The following is a 20,575-nucleotide window of genomic DNA, read 5'->3' on the forward strand; positions in this document are numbered from 1 at the left end:
ATATATATCTTTCAATCTCAAAATACACTTGGAATAAAAATTATATATATATATATATATATATATATATATATATATAATGATATGTATATCCATATACATAATTACATAAATAATTTGATAAATATACACGTAGACTTCAAATATATAACTATGTATATATATTTAAATTCTGCATGCATATTTATGTCATATTTTTACATAAATTAGGTAATTTTATTGCAATTTGATGGACCTGCCTGACAATCTAGGTCGAAAGTCCAGAGAATTTAATTTGCTAGCACTGTATTTAACCCTGTAACTTTCCATGAAACCCTATAACCTGTAAATGGGGGGTACTGTTTTACTTGGGAGACTTCGCTGAACACAAATATTAGTGTTTCAAAACAGTGAAATGTATTACAACGATGATAGTCAGTGAAAGTTACGTTTTTTTGCATTTTTCACACACAAACTGCACTTTTACTGATGATATCATTGTTGTGATACGTTTTACTGTGTTCAGTAAAGTCTGCCTTTACAAGCTCTCCCCTTCTAACCCTGCTCATACTTTCTGTGGCTGTCCAATCACTTCCTAATGCAGCTCAATGAGAAGTCTTTGCAAGGCAGGTGCTCTGGGCAATTGCTGCCTCTTGAGGTTTTCTCCACTGAAGTAACCAAACCAGAAAGTAACAGAATGGTGATCTGATTGACAGTCGGGGAGGGGTGTGTTACATGTTTAATTTATAAAAGGGCCAATTTCTATTAAATCTGTACATTTTGTAAAAGGGAAAAAAAAGCATACAAATACTTCATACATAAAGCAACTCAGCACACTTACGTGCTTTAGGGGTCTGTAGTGTCACTTAAAAAAATTGTGTTCAACATTAAACTATGGTTACAAGTGAATACAGCATGTTACCTCCCCACCAACCCTAAGAGGTAGCCCAAAAAGTCACTACTGACCACCATCAGATGAAAACCACTCACAATTGTATTCTTATCACACTACTGGGGCCAAAGCAAGGGAACTTAGAAAGTCCTTGTATTGGACATTTAAAAGGCTTAAGGGCTTTTTTTAAATACCATAATCAAACTTTGCACTTCTTAACCTCCCTAGATTGTTAGCACATTTGGGCAGGGCCTTATCACCTAGATGAACTAATATCACATGATGATGACTGCCGAGCACAGTATACTTTCCATGTTTAACCCCTTAAGGACACATGACATGTGTGACATGTCATGATTCCCTTTTATTCCAGAAGTTTGGTCCTTAAGGGGTTAAAGCCACAGCAGCTGAACTTTCTAACCGCATAGTGTTTTTACCAGTTCCTCTTTTCAGAATAATATGAATAAAACAATAACACAAAGCATAATGAAGTATAAGGAATAATAATTTACTTATTCACTCAAAAACCCACCCTGGGGAATATCTCACGTGAGATATTGTATCAGGGTTATTTACTAACGTGAGATTTGGGAGGAATTCTAAGTGAATTTCATATATTTTGACCAAAATAGCTGAACTGAAAGCATTGTCAGCACTGCGGAATTAGTTGGCACTTTTACAGAATATTAATAGTAATAAAAATAATAATAATAATAATAATAGCTGGCTTTGCAATTTTTTCCAGTTTAGCTATTTCGGACATGTATTTGAAATCTGTGTGATATTTTGGGGAGTAAATAAAATATCTTTGCACATATCTATAAAGTTATATGGTAAAATTAAAGAGCTGTGGAATCAGACATATCTCCTAGCAGGCTGTCTAAGTGGAGGGGGAGCAGGAAGGATTCCAGAATGAATGTTATCTTTTACAGCGGTTTCATCAAAAATGGTGCCACCAGTGAGATTTTGTCAATAGCGTCAGCGGATGCTGAGATGTGGTGTGACTCTCATCTAAGTGGGAGGAGGAAGGTGTCTGTGTGAGTGGACCATAACTATGGACCACAATAGTTCGAGCCTCCATTCGTCACCCCCCGGAAGATGAATTAATAATGGCAATCTATTCATTCGACTTTAACAAAAAAGATTTTCTGAAAACACTACAACAGACTAAATAACATCAACATACGCACATGTTATTCCATACACACTGCAAGACGCAGTAACAGGTGGTTAATTCGAAGCTCCCTTCGATATTTTCCCTCTGTAATGGCACAAGTGATGGAGACAAACGTAAGAGATACTCGAGTGCATCCAGCATCCCTTAGTGGAAACTTTTAAACTCAGTCTGTTTTCGGTTAGTCTTGTCTCACGTGGGGCGAGTACTCTGGGGGATTGTCACTAAGGGCTGGCTTCTATTTTAAGAAATAAACCAACAGTATTCTGTCAATGAGAGGCTGGCTATTCAAACCCCAGGATCTTTTATTAACTTGTAGCCTGCTATACGAGTGACGTGTATACCTTGACGTGGATCCCTTGTTCATTGGATCACGAGGGATATCACAGGCTAAAACGGCTTTCTTCATGACATCAATGGTTTGGTGAAAATATACAACACATTGGGGAGCAATCCATTGGTGAATTATACAGAATTTATTAATAAAGATAAAAAAGCAATAAAAAAAAGCAATAATAACAACCATATGTATGTTATTCTACATTTTAAATATAGCGAAAAAGAACTGTGCTCCATGTGTATTTCAACATATCTACAATCACTTAAGAGAAAATCTATATACGTAAAAATAAACAAAAGCTTGTCCTTTTTAAACAATATGTTTTAAAAAAATTATTAGAATTTAAATGTCCACTTTTAAGCAGAGTCCTCAGAGTTGCTTCCTAACAGCGGTTTGTTCTCGTCGCTCCGGATACTTGCAAAACGCTGTGTACGTCTACAAGGTAAGCGCAAAGAGACATTTCGTTATAAAGGAAGGTACGTGCTACAATGTATGTCCATAAGGCATTGCAAACAGAGACTTATAAGTTTAATAACTAAGTTGAGAATTCAAAGTAAAAAAATATATACTATATTTGTTAAATTTAAGGCCAGAGTAGCCAAACTGAAAGCAGATTTAGACTTAGCCAATCTGGAAACATTCTCTAAGTCGGCTTTTTGACTTTAAATTCACTTTGAATTCTCATTTATGTGAATTAACGTGTCAGTTAAAAAATGCAGTATATGTCTACAAGGTAAGTGCAAGAAATGCACATATGGAACTGGTAAAATGGGTTATCAGGGTATCTGGGCCTATCTCTGCTGGGCTTCCAGGGAGCAGCATGAAGTCGGCAGTAGGGTTTATCATTTAAAGCAGAGGTCTCTTCCAGGGAGCAGCATGAAGTGGGCAGTAGGGTTTATCATTTAAAGCAGAGGTCTCTAAGTACTTTTCTGCAGCCCACAGCCTCCCGTTCTGGTTTGGAATAGACAGATATTTTGCATTCCCCACACACATCTCAATGTCTCAAATTGCAGGTGGCTTGAACCCCACCATATGTTTGAGACTGGCAGGCCGGGAGCATATAATATTAAGGTGTTCTGTAAATTCAGTGACGAGGATGGTCAGTGCACATGGTGCAGGGAAGCAGCCTTCACTGAGAGCTAAATCATGTAACAGGTGCTGGGAGTCGGTGGTGGGGGGTGTACATCCTACGTGATTATGTAATTCTGTGTGTGTGCTGGGAGCATGCATCTGTGTACAGGTCTAGAGGTATGGATTGGTGTGCAGGCACACAACCACAAATATACATCTACGTGCAGGCGTGTGCCTGGGAGTATAGACTTGTGTGCAGGCATGTATCTGGGAGGATGTATTTGTGTCCAGACATGCATCTTGGTTTCTGATGCATCTTTGGAACCCCCGTGTGGAATAGGGTTTGGCCAGTGGCCCCTAGGTAAGATAATTTGGAAACTCTAATGCTTTGGAGTTAGTAGAAACCAGGGGAGGGGTTCACGGGGCTGGGTTATGTCCTGATAATTGGCATTTTAGTTTGTGATCAGTACAGATTGCAAAACGACAGGTCAGTTACAATTAGAAATCCCTACCGGCACAGGTCTACTAAACGGCACATCTGAAGCCCAGTGCACACACACAACACCTAGCTATGAATCAGACCTGTGCATACTTCACAGTAATAGGTACAGGACAGACAGAGCGGTCTTTCTTTAAACCTGACGTGTTAGTTTCATGCATGAGATTCTCTAAAAGGACATTGTGAAGGTACACGAATAGAGTCACTCACAGTCACAGGTTGCTCCCTCGGGTGTAGATCTCTATCCTCACTTGGAATAGGGTTCTAGGTAACGATGGTGTTCTCTCACTAGCGTCCCTTTCCGTCGGTGACATTGATGGGCTGGCAAGTCACTGACTTTCTTCAGGGCATGAAATTTCCAGGCTTGGGCAATCTGACTCTCCTGCACAAAATAACAAATAATTACATGGGGAATTGTTTAATGCTAAACAGAAACAGTATGTAAGAGGTAATATGTATCGAACCGGTATAAGCTCATCCTGGAGGTTCTCGTTTTCCAACTTTGTTAGCTCTTCAAGGGAGAGAAGGAAGAGGCGAAGCTCCTTCACCACATCCACAGCAATTCGAGGGACGGGCAAGTCGAGAACAACCTGAGAAATCAGTAAAGCTGCTGTTACGAGGATATCTAGATTGGGGGTCTCTGTATCAGTCACGGATAACCGTGGCACCCCAGAAACTTGTAAACTACATTTTATCATGATGCACAATGTCTATCTGAGGAGTTAAAACTGACAAACGTCATATTATCCAATCCGATCTAAACCCCATCTTGTTCTGACTAGTGTTATATAGGTCAAAGAGTGGCCCAGTTTTCTGAATACACAACGAGGCAAATAGTCTGAATATCACTGCTTAGATTTCCATGTTCTGCTTAAATTTGCCCCTGGCCAGGCAGAGGTTGGATGCAGCAAGTTAGGCCAATGTACTTTTAAGAAGTATACATAAATACCTGGGGGCGATCTTTCTTGCCTTCTGTATAATTGTGTGCGAACCCATCAGACACTGAATTCACTATATACCACACACTAGTGACCAAGCCAGCATGGTGCAGACTCCTTGCACACTTAAAGCACTATACACAACACACTCTAGTGATGTGCATTCATTTAGAACTCATGGTGTCAGAGAAAACCTCAGTATTGGTTTAGTGGCAGAGAATGGGATTTAACAGGAAATGCTGATATTCATTGTACTCTGTGAATGAAAGGTTACTATAAGGGGAGCTTGGCGTCTTACTAGTGATAACCCAGTTAGAGGAAACAATTACCAGGAAATATTCCCTGAGACTTGCTTCATTTTCAGAAATTTCCCCCCAGAATTGCCCTCAGTGCCACATGTGGGTCTTGCACATTCACTGAGCTCACGTGGGCCCACTCCCGCCCAGCATGGATCAGTGGCACCTCATCAATAGTCAGACTGTTACTCTGCAATAATTGCCCTCAGTGCCACGTGTGGGTCTTGCACATTCACTGAGCTCACGTGGGCCCACTCCCGCACAGCGTGGATCAGTGGCACCTCATCAATAGTCAGACGGTTACTCTGCAATAATTGCCCTCAGTGCCTCGTGTGGGTCTTGCACATTCACTGAGCTCACGTGGGCCCACTCCCGCACAGCGTGGATCAGTGGCACCTCATCAATAGTCAGACGGTTACTCTGCAATAATTGCTCTCAGTGCCACGTGTTGGTCTTGCACACTCACTGAGCTCACGTGGGCCCACTCCCGCACAGCATGGATCAGTGGCACCTCATCAATAGTCAGACGGTTACTCTGCAATATGCTGAGAAGTCCCAGGTCTGAGAGCTCTCGGAAACTCTGAGTCTTAATGATTTCCTGCAAGAAAAAGACAGGATTAGCTTTTAAAGGAAGTGATCCCATATGGAAACACTCAACCCATGTGAAGCACATGTTGCCTACCGGCTTCCCCAGCATTCTACATGAACTCGCTGTATTCTACAAAACTATCCCATGGGGAATTCTGGGAACAGTAAACCAATGTCATACAGCGGGGTGAGGCTCAAACAAATGACGCTTTATATTACAGGAATTTATAAGTCTTCGTCTAGGTGTGGATTCATTTAGCTCTGCTCCTTGAAAATGATTACTTTGTAAGCGGTGATTATAGTGTCTGGATTCACATGCTCTCACTTTGACAATAAAAGAATAACATGTATGGTTATGTTTCCCAGCTCATAAAGGTATTTTACAGCTATATAACCCCTCGACAGATACATTCCATTGTGCTTTCATAATGATGCATTGTGTAGAGTATAAAAATAATTACACTGATCAGCCACAACATTCAAACCACCAGCTTAATATTGTGTAGATCCCGGAGGTGGTCCAGGTGGCCCAAGCAAATGCTTGCCCAGGGTCCAATCAATATTAAAGACGGTTCTGCTGTTGTGGCATTGTCAGCATGTTTGTATCCTGTATGCACAACAAAAATAAAGAAAATAAAAAAAAATATTGTGTAGGTGCCTCTTGTGCTGCCAAAACAGCTCTGATGCATCGAGGCATGGACGCCACAAGCCCTCTGAACGTATCCGTTGATATCTGTCACCAAGACATTAGTAGCAGATCCTTTAAGTCCTGCACTTTGCAAGGTGGGTCTCCATGGATCGGATTTGTTGTTCCAGCACATCCCATAGATGCTCAATCGGATTGAGAACTGAGGAATATGAAAGCCAAGGAAACACCTTGAACACTTTGTCATGTCCCTCAAACCATTCCTGAACAATTTTTGCAGTGTGGCAGGGTGCATTGTCCTGCTGAAAGGGAACAGCATTGCCATGAACGGGTGTACGTGGTCTGTAACAATCTCTAGGTATGTGTCAAAGTAACATCCACACGAATGCCAGGACGCAATGTTTCCCAGTAGGATATTGCTCAGAGCATAATACTGCCTCCATCGGCCTGCCTTCTTCTCATAGTGCATCTGCTGCCATCTCTTCCTCAGGTAAACTGTAACCGCAGCTGGTTCCCTTATCTACCACTATAACGTCTTAAAGCATAGAACTTTGAGCAGGGCTAATCAAACAGATATTTTTATAGTTAGCAAGAGATCCTCTATTTAAAATAATTAAATAATTGAGAATACAATATAAAATAAGGATTGCCTTGGATGCAATAAAGTTTTGTCTTTTAGATATTTTATTAAATAAAAATATATACATATTTTTTCATATTAACAGATTATCTAGGGGGGAGTATAATTTCACTCTGTTTATGTAAAAATCTAAGCCAGTTAGCATATATTATATAAAATACATACTGCATTGTACTGCAATCAATGTTTTTAAAAGCCATGTCTAACTCTTTATGTAATGTCTAACTGCTGTATGTAATAAAGTGGTTCATCATTTGGAATATAAAAATAAAAACGATTTATCAATTCCTTGGAATTGTTTATCTGTTTCTAACTACGTGACCTTGGCTGAAAATCCCAGACGCCAAAAATAGTTATGCTGTTATAATTCCTGATTTTAGTGTAACTGAAAATATGGAAATTAGCACTGTTTTATAAATTTTTTCCTATATAGTGGATATTACAATCCAGAAGGCAGTAATATAATAATTAAAAATCCTGTCTGTCTGTTGCTTCAATGGCATGAATGTTTTCATTAAAGGACCACTATAGTGCCAGGAAAACAAACTTACGCATGCTTACGCAGCTACAGAGGGAGCATGGCTGCCCCCTGCCTACAACCAGGGCCGCCATCACCTGCACCAGGGTCCGCATGCTGCACCAGGGTCCGCACGCTGATAGGGCCAATCGGGTGGCTCAAGCCTTCAGGGTCTATATCTTCAGGGGCCCAGTCAGCGCTGGAGCCGTGCAATAGCGCGACCTGGTCCCTTTAAAAAATTGCAGCCACAAGTAGTGCAGGGAGGAAGTGACGGTCGGTTACTTGCTCCCAGCTCACCACGTGCGGGAGGGAAGAGAGACACAGCCAGGCCGTGAGGACGGGAGAGCCACGCCGACTCCCATCAGCCCCAGTACCCCCTCCTGCAGAAAAAGGTAAGAAAAATTAGCTGTGTGTGTGTGTGTGGGTATATGTCTGTATCTATGTATGTCAGTGTAACGGATCACCTGGCACCCCGACTTGGTACCTCCGTTAATGGATGCTCCTAGTGCTTTCTGAGGACTCCAAGCACTCTGGCAGACACCATAATCACCGAATCCGAGAAACCTTTAAATTCTCCCAAGCGTATGAATGCTGTAGACCATTGAATAGGAACCATACGAATAGGCTTGTACTCCTAGCAGTCAACTGGAACAGCATGCAATAAATCCTTCCCCCAATAATGAGACGACACTTCACTTTGAGGGTAAAACAGGAACTCTGGACTGGCTCATCCAGCCTGGCTTTTATTACAATAATACACATACAGGCCACACCCAGGGGGAGGATGAAATTAACCAATCACATACATGGTACAACCCACACATCCCCTCCCCTCAGATAACAGTAAACCCAATTATCCGGTACACTTTTCCAGCCAAGTTCTGGATGTACCCCAAAAACAGGGGGTACACCTTTAAATCCAGCATCGCTGGATAGCCCTTATTCAGGGGGGAAACATATCCAAAATTCAAGTCATTCGGATGAACGGTTCGGGAGATATAGGGTTCCAAAGATTTGACCGACCGCATGGGTAAAGTATCCGAAAACAGTTCCATGCATTTTGGCCCTGCGGTCGGTCACAAACAAGGGAATGAAAACAGACGAATTGCCTGTGTTATAGAGCCTGGAGAGGGTTTGAATGAATTCCCTTGTTTGTGGGGTTCTTTCTACCGAACGGCGGGTCATTCGGTAGTGTCTATACGAATTTCTGGAAGTATGGAGGTCTCAGCGGTGTTTGCCTAGTCAAGTGTCCGATTTTAGTTCCAGACACTCGACGGCAAAACACCGCTGTTCGGTAGTTTAAGATGGCCGCCACCACGTGTTTGTTTCCCGAATGGCGGCCACCCAGAGGACAAAGCATACATTACACTGATTGCCAATTACCCGTTTGCAACAATGTTGCAAACTGTAATTGGAGGCACACTTATTCCTGGGTGGTCTGGTTGTTCGGCAGTTTCACTCAATATAATGAATGGAGTGATTCTACTGAACAATCAGATGAATGCTGCATACATATCCCAGGTTAAACTCAACACATAAATACACATGTAATATTACAGGCAGTACACTAGACTATGTATCACAGTCTTAAAGGGACAGTAGTCCCAAAAGTCCCAATGTGTCCATAGATGCTGTTAAAAGGGCCAGTAGCAGCAATATAAAGTACAATATGCCCCAAATAACCCAGGGGCCATAGTCAGCAGGTAGGAGGCTAGCAAACAGGCTTCTCCAGGGCCCAGTGGCGAGGTTGGTTTCGCCACAGTCAGTATGTGTATGTATGTCTGTATCTATATGTCTGTGTGTGTATGTCTGTATCTATGTATCTGTATGTCTGTGTGTGTGTGTATGTATGTCTGTCTGTCTGAATCTGTATGTATGTATGTCAGTATGTGTCCGTCTGTCTGTGTTTGTATGTGTGTATGTATTTCAGTATGTATCTGTATGTATGTGTATGTCAGTATGTATCTATATCTTTATGTATGTGTATGTATGTCAGTATATGTATGTCAGTATGTGTGTGTATGTATGCATCTGTATGTATATGTATGTATGTATCTGTATGTATGTATGTATGTATCTGTATGTATGTCAGTATATGTATGTCAGTATGTGTATGTATATATGTCTGTGTGTGTGTATGCATATGTATGTCAGTATGTGTGTATGTATTTCAGTGTGTATGTATGTCAGTATGTATATATCTGTATGTATGATAGTATGTGTATATATATGTCTGTCTGTATGTCTGTCTGTCAGTACGTATGTGTGTATTTATTTCCTTATGCGTGTGTGTGTGTCTGTATGTATGTATGTGTCTGTGTGTCTGTATATGTCTATGTGTCTGTTTCAGTATGTGTGTATGTTTGTTTCAGTATGTGTGTTTCTTTGTGTGTGTGTATCTATCCATTTTGTATCAGTGCGTGTGTATGTGTCTGTGTATTCATGTGGGTGGAGTTTGGGGGCGGGCCTCCGGGGCCCAGTCCTTAAATAGTGTTAGGGGCCCCAAAATTTCTGATGGCGGCCCTGCCCACAACCCACTGTCCTGGAACTAATGGACCATGCTGTGCTGGTGTATTGGGCATATCAGGGAGTTTACCAAATATGTATATTTGCTCTCTTATGATATTAATTAAGATCCACAATTTCAGCATTGTATGCTAATTACAATGTACCTGGCACCTGAACTCCAAGTGCCTTGTACAAGTTCACATTAAAATCATCTCTTCATGATGAATATCTCTCTCTGAGTCTGGGCTACAAATAGCTAATTAAATTCTTGATATTTCAAGACTTGTTCCATGACACAGTATTGTGTATTTTCTTACGTATAAGAGGTTACACCTAGGTATATATATATATATATATATATATATATATATATATATATATATATATATATATATATATATATATATATACACACATATATTTTATAGTTAAAGCGTCCAAGTACAAGCCCCACGTTGGGCGCCAAGTGTAACCGCGGCTGGTTCCCCTATTTACCACTATAACGTCTTAAAGCATAGAACTTAGTAGGGCTAACCATACAGATATCTTAGCCATAATATGATATAGTTAGCAAGAGATCCTCTATTTAAAATATATAAATAATTGAGAATACAATATAAAATAAGGATTGTCTTGGAAGCAATAAAGTTTTGTCTTTTAGACATTTATTATATAAAAATATAAATATAGACATATAAAATCTATTACGATAATTTATAGCAGAGTTTATAAGATTAAATGCTTGTATATATCATTAATAGGTTAACATACCCTCCTGATCATGTCAGCCTCTCTGTCATTTTAAGATGGAGCAGCGTCTGTCTCCAAGTCTCTCCTCTGTCTTAACATTTAAAAGTACACCTATTTATACCTTAGGTGTCTCCATTTTAGGGTCACCGTAGTTCATATATGATAAAGTAACTTCTTTTACTTTTATTCATTTTAGGACCTCCCTTAACTTGGCCAAAATACAAGGCCATAACTAAAGGGTGTACACGTCAGGGAAATTTCCCTGACTTAGGTCAAGATGGCATCTTAAAGTCTGGACATCTTTATCTACTTAGGGTTACCGCAGTATATTGTGTACTGAAAGAGTCGTAGTATAGCCTTGAAGCTTGTTTATGCATTATTGTTATTGTAATTTGTCTGGGACAAAATGGCGTAAGCATATTATGCACTGAGGTTATTGCTTAAAGAAACATCTATGAAAAACAATATGTTCCATTTCTAACACCTTGTCAGTTTGCAATATCTCAGTTTGAGAAATACAATATTTGCATTTTGCCCATAACAAAACTGTGTGTACATGAACCAAGCCAACCTACCAGATCTAAAAGAAAAAGTGATTCATGAGACCAACCTTCTTCCATTGCTCCATGGTCCAGTTCTGGTGCAAACGTTCCCATTTAAGGCACCTTCAGTGGTGGACAGGGGTCATCATGGGATACGCAGCAAACTGTGAAGCACTGTGTGTTCTGACACCAGGATTACGTTTATCAGCAATTTGAGCTACAGTAGCTCTTCTGTGTGATCGGACCAGACAGACTAATCTTCACTTCCAAGTCCATCAATGAGCCCTGGGCTCCCTTGACTCAGACACCAGTTCACTACTTTCACCACTTTTGGTAGGTACTACTAACCACTGCATACAGGGAGCACCCAACAAGACTTGCTGTTTTGGAGATGCTCTGACCCAGTTGTCTAGCAAACACTATTTGGCCCTCATCACAGTGACTCAGATTTTTGCCTGCCCATTTTTCCTGCTTCCAACACATGAAATTCAAGAACTGGCTGTTCACTTGCTGCCTAATATCTCCCACCCTTTGACAGGTGCCATTGTAACAATATTATCAATATTATTCACTTCACCTGTCGGTGGGTTTAATGTACTGGCCAGTGGCGTACACATGACCCATGGGGCCCCGGTGCGAAAATGTATCTGTGGCCCCCCCCTCCCACGGGCCGGGGCAGCAACACATGGCGGCGGGCACCTGGTCGCAGGGGTTGCAGGGCTGCGACCCCTGCATGTACGCAAGTGCATGCAGATGCACACACACTTAAAGGACCACTACAGACACCCAGATCACATCAGCTCAATGAAGTGGTCTGGGTGTCAGGTCCCTCTAGTTTTAACCCTGCAGCTGAAAGCATAGCAGTTTCAGAGAAACTGCTATGTTTCACTGAGGGTTAATCCAGCCTCTAGTGGCTGTCCCACTGACAGCCGCTAGAGGCGCTTCTGCGATTCTAAGACACTGAACGTATCTTGAATTGAGTAATGCTTTCCTATGGGCGGTTTGAATGCGTGCGCGGCTCTTGCCGCACATGCGCATTCAGAGCTGAGAGGCGGAGGGATCCCCAGCGCCATGGGAGTCCGGCGCTGGAGAAAGGTAAGTGCTGAAGACACACACACTCTCACGAACAAACGCATACACACTAGCTAACAGACACACACATTTACTGACAGAGACACATTCAGCGGCAGACATACATACACACTCACTTACAAAACATACACTCTCACTGACAAACACACATTCACTAACAGACATCAAACAGACTTACTAACACACACACACACACTAACACTCAGACACACACACTAACACTCACACACACACACTTTCACTCACACACACTAACACACACACACACACACTCACACACACACTAACACTCACTCACACACACACTAACACTCACTCACACACACACTAACACTCACTCACACACACACACACACTAACACACACTTACACACACAATAGTTTTTTTTTATTAATCCCCCCCGAGGCTGGCCCTGCTGTCACCCCACGGCCGGTCAGGCTGGCGCGCGAGGGAGCACTCTCCCCTGAGTGCTTCCTCTTCAGCTCCCTCGCGCGCCGCGTAGGGATGCCGGCGCCGGAAGATGACGTCATCTTCCGGCTCCGGTATCAGTGCGGTGCGCGAGGGAGCTGAAGAGGAAGCACTCAGGGGAGAGTGCTCCCTCGCGCGCCAGCCTGACCGGCCGTGGGGTGACAGCAGGGCCAGCCTCGGGGGGCCCTGAGGTGGCCGGCTCCTGGGGCCCCCAGGAGAAGAGGCTGGCCCTGTGGGTACATACAGGGTCACAGGGGCGGCCGGGCCCCCTGGTGGGCCGGGCCCGGTCGCAGCCGCGACCCTGGTATGTACGCCACTGGTTCTGGCTGATCAGTGTAAATTCCAACACAGGTTAGGATTAGTTACATTTAATAAGAGGACGGTCATCTAAATAAACCCAATAAATCTGCAGCTTTATTATCATGTACCCATTAACAGCCTTCCAATATTTCCTGAGTTGCAGCCATGTTGCTTCTGTAGCAGACCTCAGCTGAGGTAGCCAGAGAAAAATATATATATCCAAGTTAAAAGCAGAAACCCTCACACGCAAACATTGCACGAATAGAATATTTATTTAAAAACCCACTAATATTAATATGGTATTCACTAAAGTGTGAATTGTAGGGAATTCAAAGTTAATTTAAAGTTTCAGGGCAAAATAGTTGAAATGAGAACAATTATCCACGTCAGCTAGGCTTTCAGCGCAGATACACTCTGAATTCGCTTCAAAATGTAATGATGATGGTCAGTAATGATGGGCGGATGGAAACAGGAGGGAGTCAACCCAAGGGTTCGCTCAGGGTTCCTGAGGGCCTACGGTCTGTCATGGCAGGAAGCATATGGTCTAAAGATTGTGAAACTCAGCTTATTTGAGCTGCATTTCCCCTAGTGGTAAATTCAAATGAAATGGTTAAATTACGCCGGAGCGGGTGTGAAGGCAGATGGCAGATGTCTATGTTACACAACTGAAGTTACAATATGATTGTAAAACACAGGCTCGGATTAACAGAGCAGCAAACAATGGCAGGAGCACTGCTACCCAACACTGAGGGCCCAGCTTGCAATGTAGGGAAGGGGGGGTCTTCTAACCTTTGACCTTCCTCCATTACTAGCCTGTCACGCAGATCAGGCCCCAGGAGCACCTGCAAGGATTTACACAATAGAAGAGCCTGTGTTCCTAAAAGGAGAGCACGCCTGGGGGGTTTACAGTATTCTGAGGGATTTACTCACTAAGCAGCGAACTGGAATAACAAATCGCAAACTTTAGGGGAAAACAGCTGCTTTGGGAATAAAATCTGACTCTGTTATAGTCACAGCTGGGCTATTGTAGCCAGGATGTTCCACATTGGTTTTCAAATCACCAAAATTCACTGTTTAGGGAACAAAGCGTAAAGTTACACTCAATAATAATAATAAAAAAAGTGATAGGGAAGAATATACAGCAAAAAAACCAAACCCCTACTACACAACAATGGACACACTGCAGCCAGTGACACAATGGCACACAGACAAACAGACCGACTGGAACCATATGTCTATATTCTGGGCCAAATCCCTCTGTCCTTGTTTCTAGGAGCACAATATTGTTGGTGTGTCTGAGTGTATAACAGAGCTCCACAGCAATAATACTCCCAGTAATGTGTCTGAGTGTATAACAGAGCTCCACAGCAATAATACTCCCAGTAATGTGTCTGAGTGTATAACAGAGCTCCACAGCAATAATACTCCCAGTAATGTGTCTGAGTGTATAACAGAGCTCCACAGCAATAATACTCCCAGTAATGTGTCTGAGTGTATAACAGAGCTCCACAGCAATAATACTCCCAGTAATGTGTCTGAGTGTATAACAGAGCTCCACAGCAATAATACTCCCAGTAATGTGTCTGAGTGTATAACAGAGCTCCACAGCAATAATACCCCCAGTAATGTGTCTGAGTGTATAACATAGCCCCACAGCAATAATACTCCCAGTAATGTGCCTGAGTGTATAACAGAGCTCCACGGCAATAATACTCCCAGTAATGTGTCTGAGTGTATAACAGAGCTCCACGACAATAATACTCCCAGTAATGTGTCTGAGTGTATAACAGAGCTCCACAGCAATAATACTCCCAGTAATGTGTCTGAGTGTATAACAGAGCCCCACAGTAATAATACTCCCAGTAATGTGTCTGAGTGTATAACAGAGCTCCACAGCAATAATACTCCCAGTAATGTGTCTGAGTATATAACAGAGCTCCACAGCAATAATACTCCCAGTAATGTGTCTGAGTGTATAACAGAGCTCCACAGCAATAATACTCCCAGTAATGTGTCTGAGTGTATAACAGAGCTACACGGCAATAATACTCCCAGTAATGTGTCTGAGTGTATAACAGAGCTCCACAGCAATAATACTCCCAGTAATGTGTCTGAGTGTATAACAGAGCTCTATAACAATAATACTCCCAGTAATGTGTCTGCGTGTATAACAGAGCTCCACAGCAATAATACTCCCAGTAATGTGCCTGAGTGTATAACAGAGCTCCACAGCAATAATACTCCCAGTAATGTGTCTGAATGTATAACAGAGCCCCACGGCAATAATACTCCCAGTAATGTGCCTGAGTGTATAACAGGGCTCCATAGCAATAATACTCCCAGCAATGTGTCTGAGTGTATAACAGAGCTCCACAGTAATAATACTCCCAGTAATGTGTCTGAGTGAATAACAGAGCCCTACAGCAATAATACTCCCAGTAATGTGCCTGAGTGTATAACAGAGCTCCACAGCAATAATACTCCCAGTAATGTGTCTGGGTGTATAACAGAGCTCCACAGCAATAATACTCCCAGTAATGTGTCTGAATGTATAACAGAGCTCCACAGTAATAATACGCCCAGTAATGTGTCTGAGTGTATAACAGAGCTCCACAGCAATAATACTCCCAGTAATGTGTCTGAGTATATAACAGAGCTCCACAGTAATAATACTCCCAGTAATGTGTCTGAGTGTATAACAGAGTTCCACAGCAATAATACTCCCAGTAATGTGTCTGAGTGTATAACAGAGCCCCACAGCAATAATACTCCCAGTAATATGTCTTAGTATATAACAGAGCTCCACAGCAATAATACTCCCAGTAATGTGTCTGAGTGTATAACAGAGCTCCACAGCAATAATACTCCCAGTAATATGTCTTAGTATATAACAGAACTCCACAGCAATGTGTCTGAGTGTATAACAGAGCTCCGCAGCAAAAATACTCCCAGTAATGTGTGTGTATCACAGAGCTCCACAGCAATAATACTCCCAGTAATGTGTTTTTAAACTACAATAAATGTGTTTAAAACGCAGTCTGTGTAAATAAGATACATTGTTCCAAATTACATTTCAGTTAGTATAAATAGTTTTTAGTAAGTCAGAAGAGGCCCTGCCCATTGCCACACCCCCACTGACACCCCTAAAATTAAAGGAACACCCCAGATCCCTAAAACACTTTACCTTACTGAAACGTTTTATATTTGAAGAGCGTTTCCTATTTTTGTTTTCCTATTTGCAAAAAGTGCAGATTTCAACAGAAATTTACATTTGTATAAATTAACTTTGTAACACCCCCCTGGCTGCCAATCTGACAAACGTTTAGTTACTTCCTGGTTCGATTAGCTCAGTGGAGATAAACTCAAGAGGCAGCAATTGCCCAGAGCATCTGCTTCGTAAAAACTCATTAAGCTGCATTGGGAAGTCTGTGATTGGACAGCCACAGAAAGTCTGGGCGGGGTTAAGAGGGGAGGACTTGCAAAGGCAGCAGGCAAGAGAACTGATGGGTTTGCAAGCTACTTTAAGATTGACCCCCAATGAAAAATGCATGCATATTTTTATTTGAGGTATATCTACCAAACGTGTAAGTGCGGCGTCAAAATGACTTTTACCTTTACCTTAACAATACATTCTTACTCCAAACAATATAGAACAGCTTTCAAAATGCTGAGAAAAAAAAATGAGAGAAAGAACAATATATAGTGTAGTATATTTCACAAAATATGTATTGCTCTTGTGAATGGCGCAGTACTGACGCTATGCCCCTAAAAATGGACACTGAAACAATGGATGACTCTAGGTTAGTAACACGTAGGTTTAAAGATGATATTAAAAGCATGTCCTATACTCAAAGTAGAGAGGTGGTTACTCACCATTGTAAAGCGCTCAATGTAAGCCAGGCACTTCTGGCGTAAATCGGTCTGTCCGTAAGTCACAGCAGCCTGTAATAGAAACCGTATAGAAGACAAACTGACTAGACCGCGAGAATGAGCACTATACAATAATAAAATAATAGCATAAACAGAATAATGACCACTTCTGCACTCCTGTAAAAAGCATTGTCTGAGCCACGTATCCCAGCTGCCTGAAGATAATGGGGGTTATTGTGGCAATATTCCTAATTCAGAAAAAAAGCTATTTTTCCTTTTACGTTAGAGGATTATTTATTAGACAGGGAACTGTGGAGAACTGGAAAACATTATAACTACAACATCTTGGCACTATGTCAAACCATATTAAGCAAAAGCGGCATTCTCCGTGACACCCAAATCATATATTATCATATGCTGATAATAGAGACATTCCCAAAATATTTAATAGGGTTAAGGATACTGTAGTACAAGATGACCCAGTTGCCCAATTGGCTTCACTGATGCAAACCATAAATTAAGCAAAGTACGCAAGGTGGGAGACTGTTTCTAATCTTTCATTATTAAGATTCTACCTCCTCCTGAGGTATGATCTAAATACTTTTTATTTAATTTTAAAACTGTTTTATAACTTTTACAAACTTTTTTACAGGCATGAGTGGGACAGCCTGAGAGATTAGGCAGTCCCTCAGCAGGCACTGCATAAGCCGGTTATTGTGGCCATGTGATCTTGAAATCCCCGCGACCACATGGCCCGGGAGGGCCAGATCGGGCAGATGGGGACTGCTGAGCTCCCAGGCAGTCCCCAGGATCGCGACAGCTGGCGTGGGATCGCCTGGGACCCAGTAAGTGCCCTGGACGGCAGGGACATACTATGCTGCCATCCGGCATTTAAAGCCACCCTAATAAGGACGGCATAGAACGCCTGCCATCCTTAAGGGATTAAGGTGGTAAAATACCCCAGAAAAAGGGGGTCTGTAAACAAGTGCTTGCTTTGCCCTCCTATTTGTTTTACATGTCAATGTGCAGAGACAGATTTCTGGAACTGCAAAGCTCAAAGTTAATGAATGTCAATTTCAATCTTGTGGCTTGAATTGGCCCTTAGTTTATGGGCACCGCTGCTGGAAAATTGAGGCAACAAGGGAGTCAACATTGAGAAATGCGTGAGAAACGAGCAAAGCATTCACCCTACACAAATTTAAAGAGCACTAAACCTACCAACACCACTTCATCTCAATGACATGATTTAACCGAGGCTGGATGTCCTTATGATGCAGAGCGTGAGGATGTCCAGCGTCAGTTAGGCGACCAAAAGTAGTCTAGCTACCACTAAGTGCCTCTAGTGGCTGTCTGATTGACAGCTACTAGAAGCAGTCTTAGTCCTGCAATGCTATCTTTGCAATTTCTCAAAAACGGCAATGATTTACATTGGAGGACTAACGGGGGACAGAGACATTGCACCCAGACTACTTCAATGAGCTAAAGTGGTCACAGTGCCTATAGTGTCCCTTTAAAGAGTGAAGGATCATCGTGAGAGGATTTTAAAGTCATAATACACAGGTACTAGCCACCTCTGAGTTTTACAGTTTCTTTTTAGTTTTAAAGAGAGCTGTACAATGGAGAATTTGCGTAATCCAAATGATTTATCCTAACTACTCTTTCGGCAGCCCTATGGCCTATGTTTACTAAGAGACACACTCACTGTTTAGGGCCCTTAAAGAAAGACTCAAAAGTCATAAAGCAGGTCAGCTTGTAACACCCTCATGGCTGTGAATCAGACATCCGGTCTGGTTAGTTACTGGTTTCCTTAGCTCAGTGTAGTTAAACTCAAGAGGCAGCAACTGCCCAGAGCACCTGCCTTGCAAAGACTTCTCATTGAGCTGCATTGGGAAGTCTGTGATTGGACAGCCACAGAACGTATGGGCGGGGTTAGAAGGGGAGGGCTTGCAGTAGTTGCATATATTAGAACTGCAGCTATTGCAAGTAAATAATTCATACACTCACAAAGAAAACATGCAAATCAAATATTCATATTTTCATTGGCTTATATCTTACAAATTGTATTTTGTTTTAAGGAGTGTTCTTTAAAAGGAATACGGTCACCATAGTATCTCTTCCATAAAATACGTTTAAAACTAGATTATCAGCAGATTAGGTATTTATCTCATCTAACCAAGCTAGAGTGAATTAGCAGTAATTATATCTGGATTATGTCACTTGTTTTTCAGTGCAAAAGGCTGGAGAGCTAGCTTGATTTGCCCTTAAGGCTTGCAATCAAACAGAGGTCCTGTGGAATTGTATCTCCAGGAGACACATGCTGCCATTATGAACCTACTATGCCAGCTCAGTGCCCTAGGTCAGTGCTCCCCAACCTTTTTATCGCCGCGGACCGGTAAACGTTTGATAATTTTTCCGTGGCCCGCTTGTTTTGATTTAATAAGACAAAAAAAAAACCAAACAGTCACATATATTAAAAAAAACACGCAGACACATACATAGTCAGAAAATCACAAACACAGTCACATAAAGACATAGACTCAAAATTGTGTGTATGTGTGTGTGAGCGGTGCAGTGTGTGTGAGAGTTGCAGTGTGTGTGTGGGGGGCAGTGTTTGTGGGGTAGTGTGTGTATGGGGGCAATGTTTGTGGGGCAGTGTGTGCATGGGGGCAGTGTTTGTGGGGCAGTGTGTGTAGTGTGTGTATGGGGCAGTGTGTGTAGTGTGTGTATGGGGCAATGTGTGTAGTGTGTTTATGGGGCAGTGTGTGCAGTCTGTGTATGGGGCAGTGTTTGTGGGGCAGTGTGTGCAGTCTGTGTATGGGGCAGTGTTTGTGGGGCAGTGTTTGTAGTGTGTGTATGGGGCAATGTGTGTAGTGTGTGTATGGGGCAGTGTGTGTATGGGGACAGTGTTTGTGGGGCAGTGTGTGTATGGGGCAATGTTTGTGGGGCAGTGTGTGCATGGGGGCAGTGTTTGTGGGGCAGTGTGTGTAGTGTGTGTATGGGGGCAATGTGTGTAGTGTGTATGGGGCAGTGTTTGTGGGGCAATGTGTGTAGTGTGTGTATGGGGCAGTGTGTGTAGTGTGTGCATGGGGGCAATGTTTGTGGGGCAGTGTGTGCATGGGGGCAGTGTTTGTGGGGCAGTGTGTGCATGGGGGCAGTGTTTGTGGGGCAATGTGTGTAGTGTGTGTATGGGGCAGTGTGTAGTGTGTGCATGGGGCAGTGTTTGTAGTGTGTGTGGGGGCAGTGTGTGTATGGGGGGTAAGGAGGCTTTTTTAAAATTTATTTAATTAAAATTAATATATTGATGTCCCCCCTCCCTTCTTACCTTTACTGGGAGGAGGGGGGACATTTCTTAGTCCCTGGTGGTCCGGTGGGGAATCCCTGGTGGTCCGGTGGTGGTGAGGTGAACTCTAGCCCAGTTACAGGGCTAGAGTTCACTCTCGCGAGATTTGGAGTGTTGCCGTGGT

General features: G+C 42.4%; 1 protein-coding gene across 1 annotated transcript in view; it reads right to left on the reverse strand.

Moving 5' to 3' along the window:
* Window positions 1–2,618: 2,618 nt before the first annotated feature.
* BTBD19 (BTB domain containing 19) overlaps window positions 2,619–20,575 on the reverse strand; it is a 70,215-nt gene continuing 52,258 nt past the window's right edge. Inside the window, exons 5-9 of the mRNA XM_063427709.1 lie at window positions 17,115–17,183; window positions 5,656–5,787; window positions 4,420–4,545; window positions 4,166–4,337; window positions 2,619–2,820 (exon numbers count right to left, since the gene is read on the reverse strand). Of these exons, the coding sequence (XP_063283779.1) occupies window positions 4,203–4,337; window positions 4,420–4,545; window positions 5,656–5,787; window positions 17,115–17,183 (462 nt within the window). The 3' untranslated portion in view covers window positions 2,619–2,820; window positions 4,166–4,202. The remainder of the gene's footprint in view (window positions 2,821–4,165; window positions 4,338–4,419; window positions 4,546–5,655; window positions 5,788–17,114; window positions 17,184–20,575) is intronic.

Source organism: Pelobates fuscus, chromosome 7 (genome assembly GCF_036172605.1).
Source record: "Pelobates fuscus isolate aPelFus1 chromosome 7, aPelFus1.pri, whole genome shotgun sequence".
Classification (NCBI taxonomy): Eukaryota; Metazoa; Chordata; class Amphibia; order Anura; family Pelobatidae; genus Pelobates; species Pelobates fuscus.